The 24,582-nt window shown below is 39.9% G+C and overlaps 1 protein-coding gene across 2 annotated transcripts in view; it reads right to left on the minus strand.

Moving 5' to 3' along the window:
* Positions 1–4,076: 4,076 nt before the first annotated feature.
* Positions 4,077–24,582, minus strand: part of LOC123745805 (adhesion G-protein coupled receptor D1) — a 107,788-nt gene continuing 87,282 nt past the window's right edge. Inside the window, exons 1-10 of one of the 2 annotated variants that reach the window (XM_045726810.2) lie at positions 20,262–20,356; positions 13,773–13,860; positions 12,545–12,748; positions 11,306–11,458; positions 10,164–10,292; positions 9,351–9,595; positions 8,073–8,296; positions 7,521–7,642; positions 6,667–6,866; positions 4,077–5,857 (exon numbers count right to left, since the gene is read on the minus strand). In XM_045726810.2, coding sequence (XP_045582766.2) covers positions 5,801–5,857; positions 6,667–6,866; positions 7,521–7,642; positions 8,073–8,296; positions 9,351–9,595; positions 10,164–10,292; positions 11,306–11,458; positions 12,545–12,748; positions 13,773–13,854 — 1,416 coding nt within the window. In that variant the 5' untranslated portion in view covers positions 13,855–13,860; positions 20,262–20,356 and the 3' untranslated portion in view covers positions 4,077–5,800. Of the gene's footprint in view, positions 5,858–6,666; positions 6,867–7,520; positions 7,643–8,072; positions 8,297–9,350; positions 9,596–10,163; positions 10,293–11,305; positions 11,459–12,544; positions 12,749–13,772; positions 13,861–20,261; positions 20,357–24,582 lie in introns of those variants that run through there. The other variant, XM_069317636.1, reaches the window with a different exon arrangement.

The following is a 24,582-nucleotide window of genomic DNA, read 5'->3' on the forward strand; positions in this document are numbered from 1 at the left end:
AAAAAGGGAAGCAACTGAGATGTCTCTGGAGATGAGATGATGGTGTGTGATTGTGTGATGCTGGTGTGTGTGGGATGGTGTGTGATGGTGTGATGCTGGTGTGTGTGGGATGGTGTGTGGGATAGTGATGATGGTGTGTGATGGTGTGTGGGATAGTGATGATGGTGTGTGATGGTGATGCTCCCCTCTCCCCCCCCCCCCCCCCCCCCGCTCAGTGGAAGGAGTGTGTTATTTCGAAAGTTTATTTCGAAAAAAATAAATGTTATTTCGAAAGGCACAGTTATTCATCCTCAATCTTCCATGTTCATCCCTTTAACAAAAGCCTCCCCCCCCCTTCTTCACATCTTTCCTAAGAATAGTCATCGACTAAGAATGTCCTTGCCTCTTTCTCTTCTCCTGCCGCTTCGCCTCTCTGTTATCTAGATCCCACAGCACAGAGAATTGGATATCTTGAATTCCGTATGGTAATCAGTATTAGGATGATTGGATCACCGTCTATACTCACCGCTTCCCCTTGCTATCTTGCACCGATGTCTGCTTACGATATCTCTCCTGATATCCGCCAGTTGATGTATTCCAACCATTAAAATTGAGAACTCATAGCACCTCGACCATTGCTAAAGTCGAGATACCATTCCAGTTTCCATAGATAACCACTGATAAGGCAACACCTGCTACTCAGGTTAGAACGTGATTATACTTTCGACTTGAATCGACTTGAGAAGGGTCCAGGACGGACCGAAACGTCGTCGTCCCTTCACCTTCTAGTGTATGGTCTGGTCAACATCAATATACTTTTGATATATACTACGTTTACCTATGATCAATAAATTACCTTTACCTATGGTCAATAAATCAGAGCCTAAATGCATTTAGATAGTGACGTGGTGGATATATGTGACTTTCCAAAGCTCCCTCGAGGCCTACACACCTGACTACGAGAACCCTTAAACAAACAAAAGCCAGTTATAGAATACTAAACTCTAAACATAGCAGCAAAACACAAGAGGTATATAGAAATCCTATATCCTTTTGCCCTGTCAAAATAGGGCAAAAGAAGCAGTAATGCTTAAATAGGGAAAACTAATCTCTTTAGGAATGATAGAGGTATATTCCAATTTGGAAAATAGGATGACGAACGAGTGGAATGGGTTGCTTATTAACATCGAGATAACCAATTTAACGATTTCCAAAAATAGGTTGGATAGCTATAAGGATTTATTTAATACTATGCAAATTCGAGTCTTGAAACAAGGGGATTTAACTGTACCCAAAGGGGCTAGCGTTGAATTGAGTTACAACAGTCTAACTAATTAATACACAAACAAATCCTTAACTTAAAATACATAGGCATTATAGGTTTTGTGTACATAAAATGTTATATCATTTGATAAACGTCTATAATGTGCCCCTCTTTAATAGTCTATAATGTACGCTCTTGTGATAAACGACAATAATGCTTATAATATATACGAACTAGTCAATTCATACCTGCTTGTAGTCGAAGCCGGGCTTATGCAAGCTGTTAGCGGGCGAGGATTTTCCCCGCAATTCATCCTGTGCAACACTGTCGCTACCCGCTGTGTTGCGCTGTTGGAGCCTCGTTAGTGTGGTTGCTCACGCAGAGTCGTTAGTAGTTGTCGCGGCGCTGTAAGGGGGAGTATTGTCGTCCTAGAGATGGAAAAGGAGTAGCCAAGGCTACCTAGTTCACTTCTCGCGGCGGATAATTACTGACTGGCGTCGTTTACTCCGGACCTCAAACGATGTAAACAAAGGCCCGGGCCCGCCACCTAGCGTCAACTATCGGAATTGACGCCACTTGATCTGTATAAGTATTTTGACACGACGTAAAAACAAATGCAGTTGTTTTTTGCCTATTCAGAAATATTTTGAGCCATAGCAATCTATTTAAACTATTGCGGTGTGGACAACGTCGATATTACGGTGTTTTAGTGTTTACTAACAACCCCTCCCCCCTGTACGATGTAATTTTGACGTAATGGTCGAATGCGTTAAGAATGGGATGTATTAGATGAGAGGAAGATATATAAATAGGAAGAGAGGGTGATTATATATACAGTGTGTATAAATATACAAATATACACCGCTTATCAACATACTATCGTGTATAACAAGATCGTAAGAATTAAGAAGGACGCTGCTACGTTGTTCTTAACTCTTACGATCTTACAAACTACGAGACATGTGCAAGACGTAAGAGATACAAACTCACTTTAACATTTAACATACAGCTTGGCGTGTATACCGTATAATAAGCAATACAAAACTATGAAAATTAACTCTGTTTTTTTTTTAGACTCGAAAAAACATTTGAGACAATTTAATTACAATCAAATAGGGGTACAATAATAATATGCTATCACAATCTAAGGATGATCTGAATGATAAGTTATTGAGAGTTCCTAATGTCTACCCCCCTGGGAACACCGTTTTCTATACGTAGATTTGGTTAGGTTAGGTGGGTGGTTTGGGTTCGTATGTGTTAGTACGCCTTATTTAGTACCTTGTGGCAATTTAAGAAAGCGGGCTGACTATAATCACTTCATTTAGACGCGTCTAATTTACACGGATATTGTATGAAAATTAATTTAGTATATTATATTATAAATTTATTCAAGGTGATTCCTCAAGTCGTTTATTAAGGAAAAAATAATTTTTAATTCATTTTATTTAATTCATTTATCAAAATTCATAAAAATTTATGAATTTATATTCTTAAAACCACACGTCGTTAAAATCGATAAATAATTTGGATAGTGAAAACACCATTGAGCTGTTAAAGATATATTTCGTAAGTTACAATTATTGATGAACGTTGAACACTCAAGTGTTCGTGTGTGTGTGTTCACGTTCTCCAGTTGAACAAGCAGCCATTATAGGCCGCTGTCGATGCTCGTCTCGGGTCAGTAAGGTGGTTAAAATATTTATTCAGTAATCCAGCCAAATACACATGTTAGCATCTCTTACCATTTAATATCACAATTAATACCTTAAATAAATCAATAATGCTTCAAATTAACAGTATTTTATATTTGTATAAAAGTTATATATATATATATATATATATATATATATATATATATATATATATATATATATATATATATATATATATATATATATATATATATATATATATATATATATATGTCGTACCTAGTAGCCAGAACGCACTTCTCAGCCTACTTTGCAAGGCCCGATTTGCCTAATAAGCCAAGTTTTCCTGAATTAATATATTTTCTCTAATTTTTTTCTTATGAAATGATAAAGCTACCCATTTCATTATGTATTTGGTCAATTTCTTTTTATTGGAGTTAAAATTAACGTAGATATATGACAGAACCTAACCAACCCTACCTAACCTAACCTAACCTATCTTTATAGATTAGGTTAGGTTAGGTAGCCGAAAAAGTTAGGTTAGGTTAGGTTAGGTAGGTTAGGTAGTCGAAAAACAATTAATTCATGAAAACTTGGCTTATTAGGCAAATCGGGCCTTGCATAGTAGGCTGAGAAGTGAGTTCTGGCTACTAGGTACGACATATATATATATATATATATATATATATATATATATATATATATATATATATATATGTCGTACCTAGTAGCCAGAACTCACTTTTTGGCCTACTATTCAAGGCCCGATTTGCCTAATAAGCCAAGTTTTCCTGAATAAATATATTTTTTCTAATTTTTTTCTTATGAAATGATAAAGCTACCCATTTCATTATGTATGAGGTCAATTTTTTTTTATTGGAGTTAAAATTAACGTAGATATATGACCGAACCTAACCAACCCTACCTAACCTAACCTAACCTATCTTTATAGGTTAGGTTTGGTTAGGTAGCCGAAAAAGTTAGGTTAGGTAGGTTAGGTAGTCGAAAAACAATTAATTCATGAAAACTTGGCTTACTAGGCAAATTTGGCCTTGCATAGTAGGCTGAGAAGTGAGTTCTGGCTACTAGGTACGACATATATATATATATATATATATATATATATATATATATATATATATATATATATATTTTATGTGTGTGTGAATCACAAAAACTGACAAGTTAAATATATGAATATATATATAGTGTTTTATACATTCAAATATATATATATATATATATATATATATATATATATATATATATATATATATATATATATATATATATATATATATATATATATATATATATTACTGGTATAATGATGTACTGGCTTATGCCATTGTCGGTCCATGAAACCTGATTAGTTTGTCATGGTCCCTCTATAGCACGGCCACCCATCCAGTGTAGGCCAGAGACAACGGTGCTTAACTTCACTAAACTCTACAAAAATCACAAGTTAAAATATATGTTTATATAGCGAGGTAGAGTCCATGATGAGCCAAATCTCCTTAACAAGTCTTAATAACATTGACTCGTTTATAACGGATTAACAGCCTCGTTAACATAGACTTTATCCCTCTAACTTGTCCCTGATCTAACATTAGGAATATTTAACGTAAGATTATCACCTAATGTGATAATCGACCATCTCTAAGACACACCTAAGGCACTTTTGGAGTCAATTTCATTAATCAAGAAACAAACGATAAATTCCGTGCTTACCTTCCATACGTGCTGAGAGCTTAAGAATATACTTTTAATGTCGTGCAGGTGATAATCATTCCCGAAAAATTATATTTGCTGCGATTCTTAATTCATTAATAATATTATACAATAGATACCCCCCCTATTACTAAACTACAGAAAACCACTATGGTACATCATTTGAAGAAAACGGTATTATATCTACGCCTGACTAAACAAAATTGTGTGGAACACCAGTAATTATTTGCTTCTGTTATTCTCATCAGCTGATGGGTCAAGTGAACGAGATAATATCATTTTCGAAAATTGTCAATAAAAACTATATTATTATGAAGTATAACCTATACAAGCAAATCGGTTAGTGTAAAAAGCTGAAGGCACATATAGGGTTATAGTTCTCATATTTACTTAGTTCCTGCGATAGTTCTTGTGCTATTGTGTTTACAACTGGAGTTTACAACTAGTGGCTTTTAATCCAGCTAAATACAGAATTTTATTGACATTTAGAAACGTTGAATTCTCTGAGTTGATTTAACGCTGAAGTGACGTTTGATGGCGTTCATTCAACGTTACACAAACGTTTCAGTCTTACATATTGTATCCACTAGGCCACAAACCATTGCGGTCATCTGGAGTGTCAGAGATCGTCGAGACTGTTACGGTTGGCAAGATGTTTATAGTAAACTCTGTGGAAGTGACGGCGTCTGTCTCACGCGTCTACCCGAGACAGAGTAGACAGAGAGTAGACAGACTCTACTGTCTACTATAGACATAGACAGACTCTACTGTCTACTCTAGACAGTTCTTCATTGTTTACACTCTACAGTCAAACTACCTCTGTATACCCTGTTTTCATACGTATCTTTGTGGTATCCTGGTTATCTTGTGGGGGCTGTGTTGTACCATCTTCGATATCTTGGTGGGTTAATAGTGTTGCAGCATCCACGTTATCTTGAAGGTGTTGTGTTGAAGCAGCCACGTTATCTTGAGGGTGTTGTGTTGAAATATCCAGTTATCTTGAAGGTGTTCTGTTGCAGCATCCACGTTATCTTGAAGGAGTTGTGTTGAAGCAGCCACGTTATCTTGAGGGTGTTGTGTTGAAATATCCGGTTATCTTGAAGGTGTTCTGTTGCAGCATCCACGTTATCTTGGGAGGATTCTTCAGTGCTCTAAGGGCCGTGACTAGTGACTAGTTTCCACTGCCTTTGCACATCTTTCCAATCACGGCTTTCAACTTGAGACGGACCTGGAGAGAGACAGTATCCGTCAGTACTGGAGAGAGAGAGAGACAGTATCCGTCAGTACAGGAGAGAGAGACAGTATCCGTCAGTACAGGAGAGAGAGACAGTACCCGTCAGTACAGGAGAGAGAGACAGTATCCGTCAGTACTGGAGAGAGAAAGTGACCTACACCCATTACTCTAACTGATCTTTGATACTACAAAATAAAAACTATTGAAGTGAAAGTGAACCAATTCAAAGATAAATGATTTCCTATTATAATTGGAACTTGGTAGTATAACATAATTTTATAACTGGCACTTAAATTGTTTTCAGAAATTTCTAAAAAAAATGTTTTGGGTAAAATGCATCTGAAATTGGGATCAGTAAATGAAGTGATACTTGATTATTTCCTGTTGGTGGGGGACAGGAAGCCTGAGGTTAGTTTTATGGGGGTCCCCTAGGGCTCCCTTGGCCCAATCAATGGACCAAACTACTGGTTGTTCTCACAATACAACACCCGAAAGTTGTATTTTCGAAAGTAAAGTTGTATTTTCGAAAGTAAAGTTGTATTTTCGAAAGTAAAGTTGTATTTTCGAAAGTAAAGTTGTATTTTTGAAACTAAAGTTGTATACCTACCCATGTTATTCATTTTGCTGCTAGGTGCACAAATGCATCAGGTGAAATGAAACGTTGCCCAAACGCTTCTGAGCTTGTCGTGGGAATTGAACCCCGGGACCTCTTTTATTTTTTTTTAGGTGGGACCAGACTGCGACATGCAGCATATATATATCCTATTACCTTCCCCTCCCACACCCCCGTCACCCTGGCTTGCCTGTTGGTTGTTGCTACAGTGGAAGAAGAGAATGCAGACGCCGGTGATGCTGTTGAGCAAGGAGAAGATGCTGTAAAGGGCCAGGTTCTGCTCGTACAGAGACAGCATGCCTAGCAGCATGTGAGAGAATACTAGCGGCATGATGATAAGGTTGGTTCGCTGGGAGAACTTGGCGCTAGTCAGCTGGCCCTTATCTATACCTGTGTGAGTTTCGAGAAATTAATTATCGAAAAAATGATACAAAAATATATATAAATATTGTTGTATCATTTTTGAGTGTTGGGAAGTTTCAGCGAAAGTTTTTCAAAACATTCCAATCCACGGATATTCGTAGATACAGACAAATGACTTAAAAAAAATAAGACGTGAAACATTTCATATTTTGCAGGCGAGGAGTCACAATAACGTGGCTGAAGTATGTTGACCAGACCACACACTAGGAGGTGAAGGGACGACGACGACGTTTCGGTCCGTCCTGGACCATTCTCAAGTCGATTGTGGATTGTCAAGTCGAGAATGGTCCAGGACGGACCGAAACGTCGTCGTCGTCCCTTCATTTTCTAGCGTGTGTATTGGTCAACATTTCATATCTTAATGAAAAAAACAGACAGCTTAGTCTTTTTAACACTGTAACACTATGTACCTCATACTGTAACACTATGTGCTACAGACTGCATGTGTTACACGCACTTATATAAACAACATACTCACGCAACTGAACAAAGCATAACAAAAACCAGTTATTTCTTTAACTGAAATTAAACAAATACTCAGATCCTGTTGCAACATACTGGCCAAATCGTGTTCACTATCGTGTTCATCACGTGAACAGCTTGAACAAACGATCATTATACCTTTCAGGGGTTTGTATTCCGCCGCTCCTGCTGCCTCGATGAGTGTGAACGTTATGATAACTAGAGCGACGATTGGGATGAGTTCTCCGTATATGAGTCCGGTGTCCATCATCACCCAGCATCTGCGAGGGTAAGACAGTGCTATGGTTTGTTCTCCAGGGATTAGAGGAGGCTGTAGTGTGTGGGGTGGGGTTCTCTTTCTCTCTCTCTGTCTCTCTCTCTGTCACTCTCTCTCTCTCTCTCTCTCTCTCTCTCTCTCTCTCTCTCTCTGTGTCTCTCTCTCTCTGTGTCTCTGTCTCTCTATATGTCTCTCCCCCTCTCTCTTCCTCTCTCTCTCTCTCTCTCTCTCTCTCTCTCTCTCTCTCTCTCTCTCTCTCTCTCTCTCTCTCTCTCTCTCTCCATGTCCTCGCTCATCTTATATTATCTCTTGAGCTATTATCATTTTCTTCTACACTGAGATCCTGACACACAAGAGATACGAGCCATAAACTAACACCAATCCCAAGGAGAACACAATATTAGCATCTAGCAGATCCAAGATGGGTCACTCACTCATACGCTCCTCCGTAATTGGAATACTGGAAGCAGACGCAGAAGAGGATGATGATGGCGGAGACGCCCCAGCCGACCAAGGTGTTCTGGGCCCTGGTAAACATACCGTCCTTCTTGACCACGAAGGCCACGTAGGCGTACATGTGCAGCGCCTCCAGGAACATGAACATGAAGCAGGCGGTGAAGAAGTAGTGCTCGAGGATGGAGACCACGGTACAGATGGTCTGAAAAACGAGTAGTTTTGGTTATCTTGAGGTTATCTTGAGATGATTTCGGGGCTTTAGTGTCCCCGCGGCCCGGTCCTCGACCAGGCCTCCACCCCCAGGAAGCAGCCCGTGACAGCTGACTAACACCCAGGTACCTATTTTACTGCTAGGTAACAGGGGCATAGGATGAAAGAAACTCTGCCCATTGTTTCTCGCCGGCCCCCGGGATCGAACCCGGGACCACAGGATCACAAGTCCAGTGTACTGTCCACTCGGCCGACCGGCTCCCTTGGTGAGTGAAAGCAAATTCAGGGCGTCGTCTGCTCACACAGAGAGACGTACCGGGAACTAAATCTAAAATAACACTAGATATTGATGATTGATGAAGATTAAGTCACCCAAAAGGTGGCACGGGGATGAATAGCCCATAAGTGGTGGCCCTTTGGAGCCATTGCCAGTATCAATAGATGATACTGGAGATCTGAGGAGGTGCGACTGCACCCTGCGTGACGGGAGATGTCTCTCGTGAACACTAGATATATTATTTATTTGGTAATTAAACATATCCAAAGAAAAATTATATAAAAACCTGTCTCTAACGTTAATATTGATCAAGTTACTGGTTGGACAACACCTCACACAGCACTGACACGCCCCATGAGGTCAATAATACTTCCCAATGTCCCTTGATCGAAACACACCTGTAAGACATGAATAACAGGTGTTAGATCACAGACTATGCCCCCATCAAACACCTGTTTTACACGTGGCTGCCACCAACATTCAGGCAGCCAAACGCGGGTCTGCCATCGACAGTAGAGGAATTAAAAGAGACGCGCTGGAACCGCGATCTCGACTCGAAGTGGACGTCTGGCTTCAACTCCGCCTTTGGGACTTCGAGAAACGTGTTGTGATAATTCCCTCTTGGCTCTGAATACTACCGTATGACACCTGTAGATCCTTGGATTAACATAGCGCCTGGCGCACAGATCGCCTCAAGTCACAAGCGACTTGAAAGACTACAGAGACTTGGTAAGCGTCAAAGGCATGCCATTATCTCCATTAGACTCACCGAATTTTGCGTGGAGAAGTCGGGGAACAAAAGGAGAATGTGAGCCAGGAGAAGAGCGATCTCCATGTTCATCTGGATGATCCGGTCAGGCGTGAAGATCCTCAAGACGAAGAAGATACAGAGGCAGATGCTGACGCAGATAACGATAACGGTGGAGGCTGACTTGGAGATAACCGCCGCAACCACCTTCTGCGCCGGGGCCATCGTTGGTATCGGGCGAGGTGTAGGTGTGGTTGGAGGAGGACCTGGTTTTGGAGGTACCATTATTAGGCGTAATACGCAACCTCAAATCAGATCAGTTTGAGTGTGATTCCTTTTACTCATAAATAAATACAAGATTAAATCAGGAGTTTAATTGGTCATTAATCTTGTTCATAATTAAGTGATAGATCAAATCAGGAGTTTTGTTGTGAAGTTATGTTTATAAATAAACGCAAATTCATATTAGCTTATATTATTAATATTTTGTTCATAATTAACCTCAAATCAGGTGCTTATTGAGCTAATATTTTAGTTCGTAATTAAACGCAGGTTCAAATCTGCTGCAGATTATGGGCAAAAGACCTTGCGATGCCTAAGAGAAAAGTCATTTTATAGCACATAAGTACTATAAACATATTACATAAGTACAGGATGACAAACTCGAGAGACATGTGTCTTCTGATACATCCAATGTATCTTCAAAGCCTGAGAATCTCGAGTAATGAAACTTTACAGAACAAAACCTCAGAGAACGTAAGTCTTGTTACAGCCAAACAATTAAGTCTGAAAAGCAACAAATATCAAACGTTAAAAGTGCAATGGGTGGCTCACGGATGCAGGATTGACCATCGCTGCTCATCTGGTATCCCATAGTGCAGACGCAGGTGGCGTTAGGATCGAACTCAGTCGAGAGATCTTTGCATATTCCGTAGTCTGGACACTTACAGGTGTTGCAAGGACCTGTAATGAAAGCAACTGTGAATAAGTCTCAAGAAACGGTGATGCAAAGCAGATGCAAACTCTTAAAGAATTGAAACTTTTGAAATAAAGTCAAATATATCATCACACACTATAAATATATCATTTTAAATCATTATAGTTACTACTTGAGTTAATGCCTCAACTTGAGTGATACTTAGGGATGAATATATGTTCTAAACTATGTGAAACAGCTTAATTTACACATATTCTCAAATTCATGTTATTCAAATATGTGTTTTACATATGTATTAGGGTTTGTTTACTCAAATTTAGAGTAAATTATTGACCTAAAAGTTATAATAACAACATAATATGTAACATATATATAATTATAAACTGTATACTGATGAGTAAGATCTAGAAGTTACTTTAATCAATACTTTAACAAAATTACACTTGTCAAATTATTAACCCAAAACTATGTTGATAACAACTTACACAAATAATTAAAGTGGCTGAACTAAACAGGTGTACACCAATCAAAATTAAACTTTACATTTTTGTTAGAATGTTATATTCAACTTACACTTTTAAAGGTGATATATTTTTCAAAAAACAAAGTGTTATTTACCATTAGAGAAGTATTAAGATAATGACACACTTTGAACTTCTCTGAAATTCACAGAGTAGATAAACTTTACTCTGAATTTCTAGTATAATTTCCTCATTACATATGGAATGATCTGACAAAGCTTAGGCACAAAAGACCTAGTTAATGTGTGTCTTCATGGCTTGCCTGGTTAGCTGGTTATCATGTGGTTCTTAAGGCTATCCCACTGGGATAGCACTTATGATATCCCACTGAGATATCCCCATATGACTGAACAAACTTCCTTAGACCAGTATAAAGTCCTTGAACAAACGTGAGTGGACACATGGTCTCAGTGGAACTTGTTTAAACAGGTATAGTTCAACACGTGGTTTCAGTGGAACTTAGACACGTATAATTCGTGAACAAAGGTACGTGGAAAGGTAGTCGCAATGGAACTTACTTGGACACGTAGTTTTGTTCCAAGTGTTACATGATTTGTTATCTTGCTTGAACTGGATACCATAGCAGGTCTCGTTACCACACACGGCAAACCGTGTCATGATTCCCCTGCCACAAGAGACAGAGCAGTTCCCCCATTCGGTCCATTCATTGGCTGTCAGTGCAGACAAAAATGGGTTTGGTAATTAATGATGACAACTGTTAACCCGGAATTTAAAAATTTTCCAACCCTGTACAAAAGCAAATATTAATTCAATATCCTTTTTGGGGGGTTTTGAGACATGGAGAAATTAAATTATTTAAATTTATGGTACGGATTTTATTTACAAATAGGAAAATTGAAATGGCAAATTAAGCTTGAATCTAACGTGTCCTTATGATGTATATATGTTATTGATGTATGTATGATATTGATGTATGTATGATATTGATGTATGTATGTTATTGATGTATATATGTTATTGATGTATGTATGATATTTTATTATCTTTTTGAGGTGTTTATAGGTTTGCCTCACATAGAATTTATTAACAAAATTATTACAAAGGGAATTTTGTAAATTCTCTCAATACGTTTATCAGGAAAAAATTAAATATTTTCTCTAATATCATGATTTATAAATGCTACATTGAAAATAAAGAATTGGGAAATTCTCAAGTTCTTATAAATCGGTAGAATTAGTGTTTCTTATTTCCCTCTGTCAAATTAACTTGATGGAAAATTCTAAACTACTAAATTGTTTTATATAACTGTAGCAATGAAGAATCTTATTCTTATCAAAAACTTTACTTAGCCTAACTTTAATCATGATTACAGTTGAAATTTCTTTTGATTACTTTAATTTGATTACAGTTGGATATACTTTCCACTTGAAATTCGTGGAAAGTATATCCACGAACTTCAAATAATAGAAATATACTTAAAATAATTTGAGGCAGAATACTAAAACATAGATTACGAAGTAAAGAAATAATTTCTACTAAAAATCTTACATATACCTAATTAATATTTGAGCATACAAGAATGAGAGAGAGAGAGAGAGAGAGAGAGAGAGAGAGAGAGAGAGAGAGAGAGAGAGAGAGAGAGAGAGAGAGAGAGAGAGAGAGAGAGAGAGAGAGATAGACAGAGACACAGGATGCTTCATGTGTCTTTTACATAGACCAACTTAGACCAGACCAACAACCAGCCAACATAGACCAACATAGACCAACAACAAATTACATAGACCAACATAACTTACCCCAGCAGGATTGAATATTACACGGAGCAACCTTGAAATCCAAGCCATCAGAAGCTATACTCCCATCCACTCTGGTGCATAGAGTCCCAGCTCCTTCGGGGGCTGGATTGGTACATGACCTGACCTTCGTGGTCACCCCACCGTCACAGGACTTCGTACAGGGAGTCCCAATCACCGACCAATCACTCCAGTTGCCATTGATATCTGTTGCAAGAAAGCAAGACTTAGTTTGACACCTTTGTCATATCAATAACCAGTTGCATGCAACACACACACACACCTTGGCATCCACCACTCACCTGAATCCATCAGAATTGGCATATACTAGTATATGTATATATGGCATATACTAGTATATGTATATATGGCATATACTAGTATATGTATATATGGCATATACTAGTATATGTATATATGGCATATACTAGTATATGTATATATGGCATATACTGGTATATGTATATATGGCATGTACTAGTATATGTATATATGGCATATACTAGTATATGTATATATGGCATATACTAGTATATGTATATATGGCATATACTAGTATATGTATATATGGCATATACTAGTATATGTATATATGGCATATACTAGTATATGTATATATGGCATATACTAGTATATGTATATATGGCATATACTAGTATATGTATATATGGCATATACTAGTATATGTATATATGGCATATACTAGGATACGTCCTTAAACATGACCAACAGGTGAGTTACATTAGAATTACACCTATTATGCTCCTGTGTTATACATGTTATAACTATTGTTTCGCTAGGCAAGCGAGAATCTTGACAGCTAGGATTAATCTTCCTAGCTAGGAAGTTCCTAGCTAGGAGTTTTGCTAGGACAGTGTGACCCTATTTTAGTAGGGGCTGAGATTTGCAAAACAGATAAAAAAATAGATACTGGTAAACATAGTTATTCGTGAGAATAACTAGTTAGAAGTGAGAATAGGTAGAGTTAATAGTGATACTAGCCAGTTAGTGGCAAGAATACCAGGTTAGTAATTAAAATAGTTATGGGTGAGGATAGTTAAGGTTGTGAGTAGATATAATCTGTATGGCCAGGGAGTAGATATTTAGTAGATGAAGTAGATATTTAACTAGATGTTTCATAGCATACTCACTGTGGTGAGTAGCCAGCTAGAAGGAAGAGAGTATATCTTGTGTATAGGAGCAATATATCGTATGTATAGGATCAGTATACCTTGTGCATAGGACACTTGGGCGTTGAGAGCCACAAGGACACCCAGAACCAGCACCAGGTTACACCAGACGCCAGACATCATAGCCACCTGGAACAAAAAAGACAAAATTCAAAAATTCAATCATTCTTTATTTATTTCAGGTCACAACACACCCAACCCAAACTAACCTAACTCAACCGAGCCTGACACAGCTTAAGCTAAGTTTACGTATCGTAACCGTAAGTTGAGTATGGTTGAGTACGGACGTATGTTCGAGCCCTCATCACGGCCCTTGTGGATTTGTTCATTTGATGCATCACACTATTGTGATTTCTGTGTATAGTGAGTATGGTTGTGTATGGTGGTGTATGATTGTGTATGGTGGTGTATGGTGGTGTATGGTTGTGTATGGTGGTGTATGGTTGTGTATGGTGGTGTATGGTTGTGTATGGTGGTGTATGGGTATGCTTGAGTATATTTTGTGTGATTCACTGTGGGATTGTTTGGCTGAGGAAGTGGTTGTGTTCGTGGTTGTTGGTGGTCTAATGGTTGTGTGGTTGGGTTGTAATGTCTGGTTGTGTGGTGGTTTGCTTATAGAGGTATAATTGTGTTGTTAGCTGTTTATACATTTTTTCAGTTCCATGACGTCCATTATTGGCCCAAATGATTACTTCATGTTATGTTTAATTATAGAGTTCTTCCTTTCACTACGACTACCATCAATTTCACACATTTCACTTTCCTTCATTTCATCACTCAATATTTCATTATTGTCCTCAACCACTATATCCTGACTTTCCTTCACTGTTTTGTGATTTTCCTTGACCTCCTGAACGCTTAATTTCGCCTCGATGAACTCGATTCTCTGCTCCAGATTTCGGAGGAACTCACCAACTTTTCTTAGTTCAGCCCACACTTCCTTGCCCATATCCAACCCGTTCTCGCAAATTCGTAAAGTCAATATTGACTTATTAACTACGTGCATAGGTGATATACTAAACATAATAGATACCCTTAAAAAGATTCATAGAAAACACCGACCTTACCTAACCTTGTTAGTATCTTAAGATAAGCATCTTATTGCTTCGTAATTACAATTATTACTTAACCTATACCTATTATAGGTTAGGTAATAATTGTAATTACGAAGCAATAAGATGCTTATGTTAACATACTAAGTAGGTTAGGTAAGGTTGGTGTTTCTATGAATCTTTTTAAGGGTATCTATTATGTTAAGCATGTCACCTATGCACATATTTAATAAGTCAATATTGACTTATTAAATTTGCGAGAACGGGTTGCCATATCATCATGACCCTCTTTCTGAGCCACAGTAGCCACTTCACTCACCGTTACATTGTCACTGCCGGAGTCCTGAGTGGTGGCGTGGCTGCTTGTTGCTTGAGCCTGACGAAGTAAAGGTGACTCCTTTACCCACGCATTCGTCCGGTTCACTGGCGCTGTTTGGGGCAGACTGTTTGGGGCAGACTGTTTGGGGCAGACTGTTTTGCTGTGCTCCCGGTGTCTGGGTAAGAGCTCTTGCCTGCTCTGTAACATTCACCGGGCGGAGAACACCCATACTCGGCCTCTTGCTACACACAGCCGAGCTGGCGTTGTGAACACCTCCACAGTTGCAGCATCTGGGAACTATTTTCTCACCCAGATTAAGTCTGTTTCTACACACATTAGAGAGGTGAGACTTTCCGCAGAAACGACATCGTGGATCATGTTGACAGCTCCAGGATTTATGCCCCCATCTGCAGCATTTCAGGCATATTATGGGCTCTTCTACATACTTTGCTACATGCCTGTAGCCAGCCCCGGTGATGAACACTTTCTCGGGAACTTCACCTCTCACTAGAGCCACCACCTGACTCCTAGCTTCACCTTAAATAAGGTGACGCTTGGCCCACACAAATCGTTGGTCGTCGAGGATGAACTCGGGGTCCAGAATCTGAGGGTATTTATAGATAATTACCTTCGTCAGCTTCTCGTTCCCCTCCGGAATTGCCATAACAATTCCATCGTTTCCTTGCTGGCTAAGATACTCCACTGCCTCCATAGAACCTACCGTTAAGTAAGGTCTGTTTACACCTTCCTTCAGCAGGGGCTCGAACTTGCGGTGTTCTCTTCCAAGTGTGACTGTCCACAGCAGCTTCTGATGATAGGCCAGCGTGCATGAGGCAGGGAAGAGAAGCCTCCATCTCCGCTGACCCTCACCTTCCTCACATCGTTCCGTCCGTTCGTTCCGTCCGTTCGTTCCGTCCGTTCGTTCTGTCCGTTCGTTCTGTCCGTTCGTCCTTCTGACATCAGTCTCGGCGTCGTTCTTCATTCTCTTGTCGTTTCCGTTAAGTGTACTATCACTGTTAACACTACGCCTTACATCCTGCCTTCTCCGTTTCTTCTGTTGCCTGGTTAGAAATTCTTGAAACTCATCCATTGGTTGGGGCACCATTCCTGTCCCTCCGTCCCGTCCCAAATCCTTATCCTGACCCCTTCCCAGCGCTCTATAGTCATAATGGCTTGGCGCTTTCTCCTGATAGTTCCCTTCCCTTCCACAGTGCGTCAGTGTTGCCAACGTGACCGCGACAACAGAACCCAGTGTTGCCACAACATGAAAAATGACACTCGTATGGCCTTGAGGTCAAATTCTGATGATTTTCATATGTATTTTTAAATTTGATATAGATCTATGGCATGTAACATGTAGCTATATTATATATATATATATATATATATATATATATATATATATATATATATATATATATATATATATATATATATATCAGTGTACTAATAGATCAAGATGATATGTGCGTATTAAAGCTACAACAGAAGGGGTTCAATACGCACACACGTGTACACATAGATACGCACACGATGTTATTTATGTAAATACACACACACACACACGCACACGCACTCACGTCCACACGCATAGATACCCTACGAGATATGGATAAACACAGTGATGCACACACACACACACACACACACACACACACACACACACACACACACACACACATAGCTAACTTCCATCACCTGGGGTTGAGTGCTCAATAATCTCTCACACAGTCTAGCAGATCACTAACCTTATCAATGACCAACGAAAAAGTCTATATATGCTAATGACCATTGTGACTGAATGGCCATATATATTCAGCCTCAAACTTTACAATGTAACCTTTGACCTCAGACAACTTAGGGAAGATCATTTAAGACGTCTTAAAGGTACCTGAAAGCAGTGCTGTCTTACGAAGCCATGTGTCTCAACTCTGAGCCGTTGTGACACATTATGTGTCACAACACATATCAACAGTGTCATACTCGACACATGCACTTTAGGCCCCGAAAATATGTTATTATGTATCTCAACATACTTTCTCAACACACTATCCTACAGAAAGTTTTTTTGTGAGGTGAAGACACAGTAGGCTTCACAGTAATTAAGGTACTGTGTACTGTTGCCTGGTCAAGCTGATCTCCAGGCAGTCATTAGCAGTAATAAAAATAACATTACCTCACAGTAGACACAGTACTGTGTCCTGCTGCTTTCAAGAACCTAGACAGAGGCTCTTAAAAGTGTGTATCTATGTACTTAAGACTTAAAACAGTATTAGAACTGTCTTAAGTACAGTTCTAGTACTTAAGACTAGAGCATGCTAAATAGGTTTGTCCCACAGATGATGGGAACTCACCAACAGAGCAAAGATGAATAAGCTCAGACTCACCTAGAGTGAAAGGCTGAATAAACTCACACTCATCACAGTCGAGGAACTGTGAATAAGGTGAAAATGTGAAAAGGTTCCCCGGAATGCAAGGTATTATTTTGCCTAATACCTTGCAAGGTATTTATTTTGCATTATTTTGCAACTATTATGAAGAGAAAGCGGAAAGTCAAAATGACTATTGGAAGGGATATGAAGACAAGGAACTGGGCTGTTTAATAATTAATTAAACGCTTTTTATTCGATTTTTTAACTTTATCTGTCAATAAAAGCGGCTGTTTTGTGATTCAAAGTAAGCCATTCAAACACTTGAAAACCCAACATGAAAAGAAATATTAGGAATGTGGTAACTTGCATTATATAAATAACATAATTGAGACACAGAGAAAGTTTCAGAATCTCATTTATACGGATATCACATGTCAAAGGTGATATCCAGCATAATGATATACCACCAAGTAGTAATAGCTGTATGTGATAACCTGAAATTGAGCTAGACCAAGGCATTTCAATCGCTTTTATGAAAACCCCACAATTGCAGGCAACTAGGGCTCACCATAGCCGGTGCTGCTTGGAACGTTTTGTTCCAAGTAGCCAATCTTAAACAATAAACAACATGCAGGAAATTAGGGCTGGCAGAAACCAATCACTGACACTATATACGTAACAGATCTCCAATCCTGTCCAAGGAGGAGAGAGAAGAAAATGTATATATGATGATTAGCATTGTAAATATGTGGCCACGTTTGTGCTAGAAAAAAATAAACTTGTACATTACAGTGTGACATTGTAATTGCTAGAATACAGTCTGGGGGATATGGATACTGATAGTAGGATGAACTAAGTAATGAGTGAACACAACAATGAACATTTCGCCTGTGAACTACTTGAACAAAACGCTGGGACTAACCCTCCAACACTATATGTGAGTGCTCTGTTCATCAATGATTTCAGACCAATTGGTGATTAAATACTTTTGAGCTCTGTAACTACTCCATACACTCACAGATCTTTGCAAGATAGTCTCGTGATCTATCAAGAGTTTCCTATTGCAAGATAGTCTCGTGATCTATCAAGAGTTTCCTATTGCAAGATAGTCTCGTGATCTATCAAGAGTTTCCTATTGCAAGATATTAAACCAGACTTTCATCTCATCTTTGCTTCTCAATCCACGTATAACTAACCATTCTATGAAATGGGGGATATTAGATGAAAGCATAACTTTGTATCTATACTCTGCTATCCTTCATACAGAATAGGATAACAGCACATTGCTATATATACCTAAATTTGCAAATAAAAAATCCACAAAGATATCATCACATATTTTTCACTAGCAGTCAAAATTATTGTATACACATACACATACGAATATCATACTGTATTTAATGCAATAATTGTAATTCACAACCTACGATCTTGTTATATCAAAGAAATTAGGTAATTACTGATAAAAGAAAAAAAAACAGGTGATTGGAACTGTCCATAGCGATTGTCACGCTTGGAGATTGTGTTGGTACACTCACCAGAGTTATCAGGTAAACCAGAGACGGGTGTGTATCGGGTATCCTTGGATAGGTATACTCGCACGTATACTCCAATACTCCACCACCATAACCACCACCATCTCCAGGTATTCTGACCACCATTACCACCTTCAACACCACCGCTACAACCATCACGACTACCACATACACCATACCTACCACCCCCACGTCACCATAACCCCTACCACCACCAATACCTCTCACTATCACCACCACACAACACTTCAGAACACGCAAGTTGTGCACATAAACACACACCACCAACCACCACACCACCACCACCACACACAACACCAGAACCAGCAGCACATAAACAGGTACACAACAGGTACACAACAGGTACACAACAGGTACACAACAGGTACACAACAATAAGTCTGTCACAAAACAGCTAAACCTCACAGACCCGTAGACACTCATAGGTAAGTGCTGATAGGCAAAAATCACTCATCACCACATCAACCCCATCACCACACACCACACAACAGCCACCCCACTACCACCACCACACACAAACACCACTACAAAACCTAGCAACAACCACCACCACACAAACCCACCAGCATCACACAAAACCACCACTACCCCACACAACCACCACCAACCCACAAGACATGAAAACACCAAACTCCACCACACTAAACTACCACCATCCTGCCACGGAAACCACCACAACTTCACCACAATCACCGCTCCTGGCATGATCCAGCTGTCGACTGATGCACATACCACTGCATGGAACGAATCTAGAACTTAACAGTTTTGAAATATATTTAAGGGATTAGCATATTTAGAGTTAGAATTGTACGTAAGAGATAGATAATAGAATTGTATGTAAAGGTAGAACTTGATGTTAATGAGGATAGTACAGGATTGAGACTAGAGCTGTATTTAAGAGCTAATACAGCATTAGGGGGTAATGACTGTATTTAAGCTTACAGTGAAGGTACTGCCAGCTTAGTGAATACAGTAAGCTGTATTCTACATCCAAAGGTCACAAAATTGGGAATATCATACAATTATCACTCAGACTGAAGGTGCCGTAACTTAAATAAATTTCCCTGATTTAAGGTACCTTAAGTTCAGGGAAATTCCATGCTGAACGTCCCTGCCCCTTGCCCCTGGACAGAACCCCCACCCCGCGCCCTTGGACAGAAGCCCTGCCCCCTTGGACAGGGGGCAGGGTAGCACCGAGTTTAGATCCACAGGGAAAAAGGGCGGTACTCACCCCTATTTTCCCCTGGAGGTGTGAAAGGGCTACATACTCGAGGACGCCAACAGAGTTCGGAGGAGGAGCAGGTACTCCTCGCCAGTACTGGTAACCTCAGCCGTCTACTCCAGCGGCGTTTCCCAGTACCTCTCTGGTCTGACGAACCACCCCCACTAGCTCCTTGTCTCAAGCTTCGACGAAAAGTGTCCACTGGGTGGGGGAAAAGGGGACTTGTAAGTCCACAAAAGGTACCCTGAATGTCGTGGAAATGTTAATTGTGCTGTTATGGACACACCAACACCTTAACGTAGTTTAGTGTTCAGTGTAGGTATGTGAGCTTACTGAGGCTGGGTCGCAGTGTTTGTTTACACTTAATTGACGACTGGTGCCATGGCAGACGGTTCAGCCAATCACAGCACGCGTCGTTTGTGAAACTGATGACGTTTTCAATTTTTTTTTTTAAGACTTAATTAGGAAAATTTCAGTTCGTTAAAAACTCTTTTGTTTTTTTAAACACTTTTTTGTATCATATTTTGATATAAGTATTTTCAAGTAATCGGCATTACTTCGCAACGTTTAGTTTCTTAATCACGAATTGTCTTTTAATAGAAGGAGAGAGGACAATAAGTTACGTCAGTTTAACGCAAGAAAATGGTATTCAGAAATCACAAGTCGTTCGGCCATGTGGGTCTAACACCTGGGCAAAGTAATTTACCTGTGAGGTGTTCCGAAGAGTATATAGCCCAGCAGGTGATGGTGGCGGTGGTGGTTTCCCATGGCTGTATCGATGCGTGTGTGTGTGATGGTGGTGGGTGGTGGTAGTGGTGGTGATGGTGGTGTGGTGGGGGGTGGTGGTGGTGGTCGGCCGTTGCCAAGATCCTCAACTCCAAAACAAATGAGGTTGCCATTGCCACGCTCTCTCTGATGGAACAACACCCCCCCCCCCCCCTTTCCCAGCACCACCAGCACCAGCTCCCCCCCCCCCAAGCACCAGCTTCAACCCCCCACCCCTAAGCACCACCAGCACCAGCTCCCCCCCCCAAGCACCAGCTTCAACCCCCCCCCAAGCACCAGCTTCAGCACCAGCTCCACCATCACCACCACCATCACCACCATCACCACCACCACTACCAGCTACTCTGGATAAAGACACAATACTTACACTACCCTTGTCACCATAACTCCCCTTTCCTGTCACCCTCACCTCTCCCCTTCCTCTTTCCCCTCACTCTTTCTCCCTCTTTTCCTTCTCATTTTCCCCTTCCCCCCCCCTATTCTCTTCCATAAAGTATAACCGGCACCACTCAGGTCTCTTCCTCTTTCTTTCCAATCTTTCCCCCTCTTCCCCCCTCTTCACCTCATCTCCCTCACTCTCCCCCTCTTTCTGTCCCCCCATTCTACCCCTCCTCACCTGATTCCCCCTCTAAATATTCGTTATTAAGAAACTACTGAAAACAACTGTATGAAAATATATTATTACGATTACTAAAAACTCTTGGGGAATCACGCCATATATTCACACTTGATGCCATGACTTCACATGTGGGGGTGTTTTATAAATGCTATTATTTCTTGAAGCATTTAACGTAGGCCTACCCCGATCAGCTTATGTAAGCCCATTCCCCAGGACCATTCCCTCTGCAAATTTGGGTGAGGCTAGCCACGAGCATCTGGCCTCCAAATTTGTACGTACTGACAAATAGCCTGACATTCTCTCTCGCATAGATAATACAAAGTTAAATCTAACTAATACTAAATATATAATAAATCTATCCTCTAATAGTTTGGTTAGGTGGATTCCTAGAATCCCAGAACGACCTGGGAAAGGAATGACACAGTTATTGACTCCGGGCGTAGGGGAAGTCACAACCTATTAGCTATAAATACCGACATATTGCCGTGAACAATAATCTCTTTTGTACCCGAGACAGCCTGTACAACGGTTCAGACTCGATACTTGCGTCAGACGCTGTCAGCCTGAAATGTAAACAATCCTTGGAGCTAAGTTAATATAGCAGAAACCTCTAACCTAACATAACCTAACCTAGCCCAAGCCTAACCTAACGTAGTTCTAACCTAACCTAATCTAACCTAACCTAACCTAACATAACCTAACCTAGCCCTAGCCTAACCTAACGTAGTTCTAACCTAACCTAATCTATCCTAGCCCTAACCTAACCTAACCTAACCTAACCTAGCCCTAGCCTAACCTAACGTAGTTCTAACCTAACCTAATCTATCCTAGCCCTAACCTAACCTAACCTAACCTAACCTAACCTAACCTAACGTAGTTCTAACCTAACCTAATCTATCCTAGCCCTAACCTAACCTAACCTAGCCCTACTTTCTGTATAAACCCCACAAGAACAATTCATATTACTTTATGTTTTGAAAAAAATACTGTTTTGTGTCACATCTTTTGGATGGCAATTATATCAGGATATAATAATATATATATAATATATAAGAATATAAGTTAAATACTGACATAATACTGATACACAACTGAGAAACGTTGGACAGAATGAGAGGACTATGGGAAAAGGAGGACATGAAGATAAAGGAAAGATAGATAAGGTAAAGAGATAGAAAAATATGAAAAAAGACTGGAAGGTCAGAGGCAAACGAAAGGAAAATATGAGATGAAAAGCACGGCGCAGCAGCTGAAGTCGTGTTGCGAAGGGAAGAGTGTGTTGGGCCGTGAGTGTATGTGGTGAGAGAAGTGAGTGTGTGAAGGGTAAGAGTGAGAATTTGGAAGAGGAATAAGGGGGTGGGGGTGGGGGAAAAGAATGAAAGCTTGAAGGGGATGGAGTGAGCGAGTGTGGAAGTGGTGAGATAACGAGGAGGGGAAGTGAGGTGAGAGCTTGGCGTTGTGTTGTGAAGGGTTTAGGGGTAACTGGGGGGAAGATTGGGGGGAGTTTTGGAAGTCGAGGCCTTGGGTCGATTGGAGATATTGTACACAAATAAATCTTCCCAGCATAATTTATGAAGCAATAGATCACAATCTGTGATTCGGGCCACTAGATCAATAGATCATAATCTGTGATCCTTCGCACCGGATCAATAGAACATAATCTGTGATCCTTCGCACCGGATCAATAGAACATAATCTGTGATCCTTCGCACCGGATCAACAGAACATAATCTGTGATCCTTCGCACCGGATCAACAGAATATAATCTGTGATCCTTCGCACCGGATCAACAGAACATAATCTGTGATCCTTCGCACCGGATCAACAGAACATAATCTGTGAGCCTTCGCAGCGGATCAATAGAACATAATCTACGATCCTCAGCGCCAGATCAATACATACATACAAAACACTTTAAGCATGGATCTTTCAACACAATCCTCAAATAAATTGGTTAAGTACCGTCAGGTCTGGCCAATTACTGGACGGGTAATTGACGCTAAGTATACAACTAGTTAAGGGCCCCCTCACTCTAGAAAAAATACTGTTTAGTTAGTAAACTCTAAAATTTCTTAGAGTCATGTACCTTTAGAGGATACATTTAAAGCCAAGTTTGCTGTACACTATTAAATGATACGTGTAAAGCCGAGTTTACCGTACTCTAATAACCATGTAGGACAGACGAAACAGTGTAGACTCTAGTTTACTCTGCCCAAGCAGAGTACTATATGTGTTTTCTTGTGTCATTTACCTGAATTTATCTAGGTGGTCTCTAGTGGCTTCGACGAGGACAGGATGCCGGCTGCTTGTCAAAGATCCCAACCCCCCCACCCACCTCTATTTCTCATGATTGTATCGAGATGAATTTTGACATTCATCTGTGTTTTGATAAGCGGTTTAGAAAGATGAGACAAAGTTACATAGATTAATCGCAATGATTATCATAGATCAATATTGGGATTGGCGTCCTCGCCACTGGGCCAGAGAGGTTCAGTGGCGTTTGGTCTGGCCAGCAACTGTATGGGTGAACGTATGTGTACAGCAGAAATACACAGGATTACTGTGATTCTGAAAGGATATACAGAAGTGAAGTTAAAAGTACAGTCAGCATATTTCTTCTCACCTAATACCGCTGTTCACTTAGCAGTGAGTAATTCAGTAATTACAGTAATTAGTTCAGTAATTCGACCCTAGGGGGAGGGACCTCGATAAAAGCCTAACGTGTATGAATACACTCTGGCTTCCTGTCCCCGAAACAGTGATTTGTTATATAAATTATATTGTTATAAATCAAAAGAATATTTTAGCATACCCAGAAGAGGTAACATTCATAGAAAACGACTACGTGAATCCGTTCTTTTTGACATTTGGTGGGTAAACAAAATTAAATTTTCAAATTACTCAAAGTTTAGGTTTTCATATTAA

The sequence above is a fragment of the Procambarus clarkii genome, chromosome 88 (assembly GCF_040958095.1).
Source record: "Procambarus clarkii isolate CNS0578487 chromosome 88, FALCON_Pclarkii_2.0, whole genome shotgun sequence".
Lineage (NCBI taxonomy): Eukaryota > Metazoa > Arthropoda > Malacostraca > Decapoda > Cambaridae > Procambarus > Procambarus clarkii.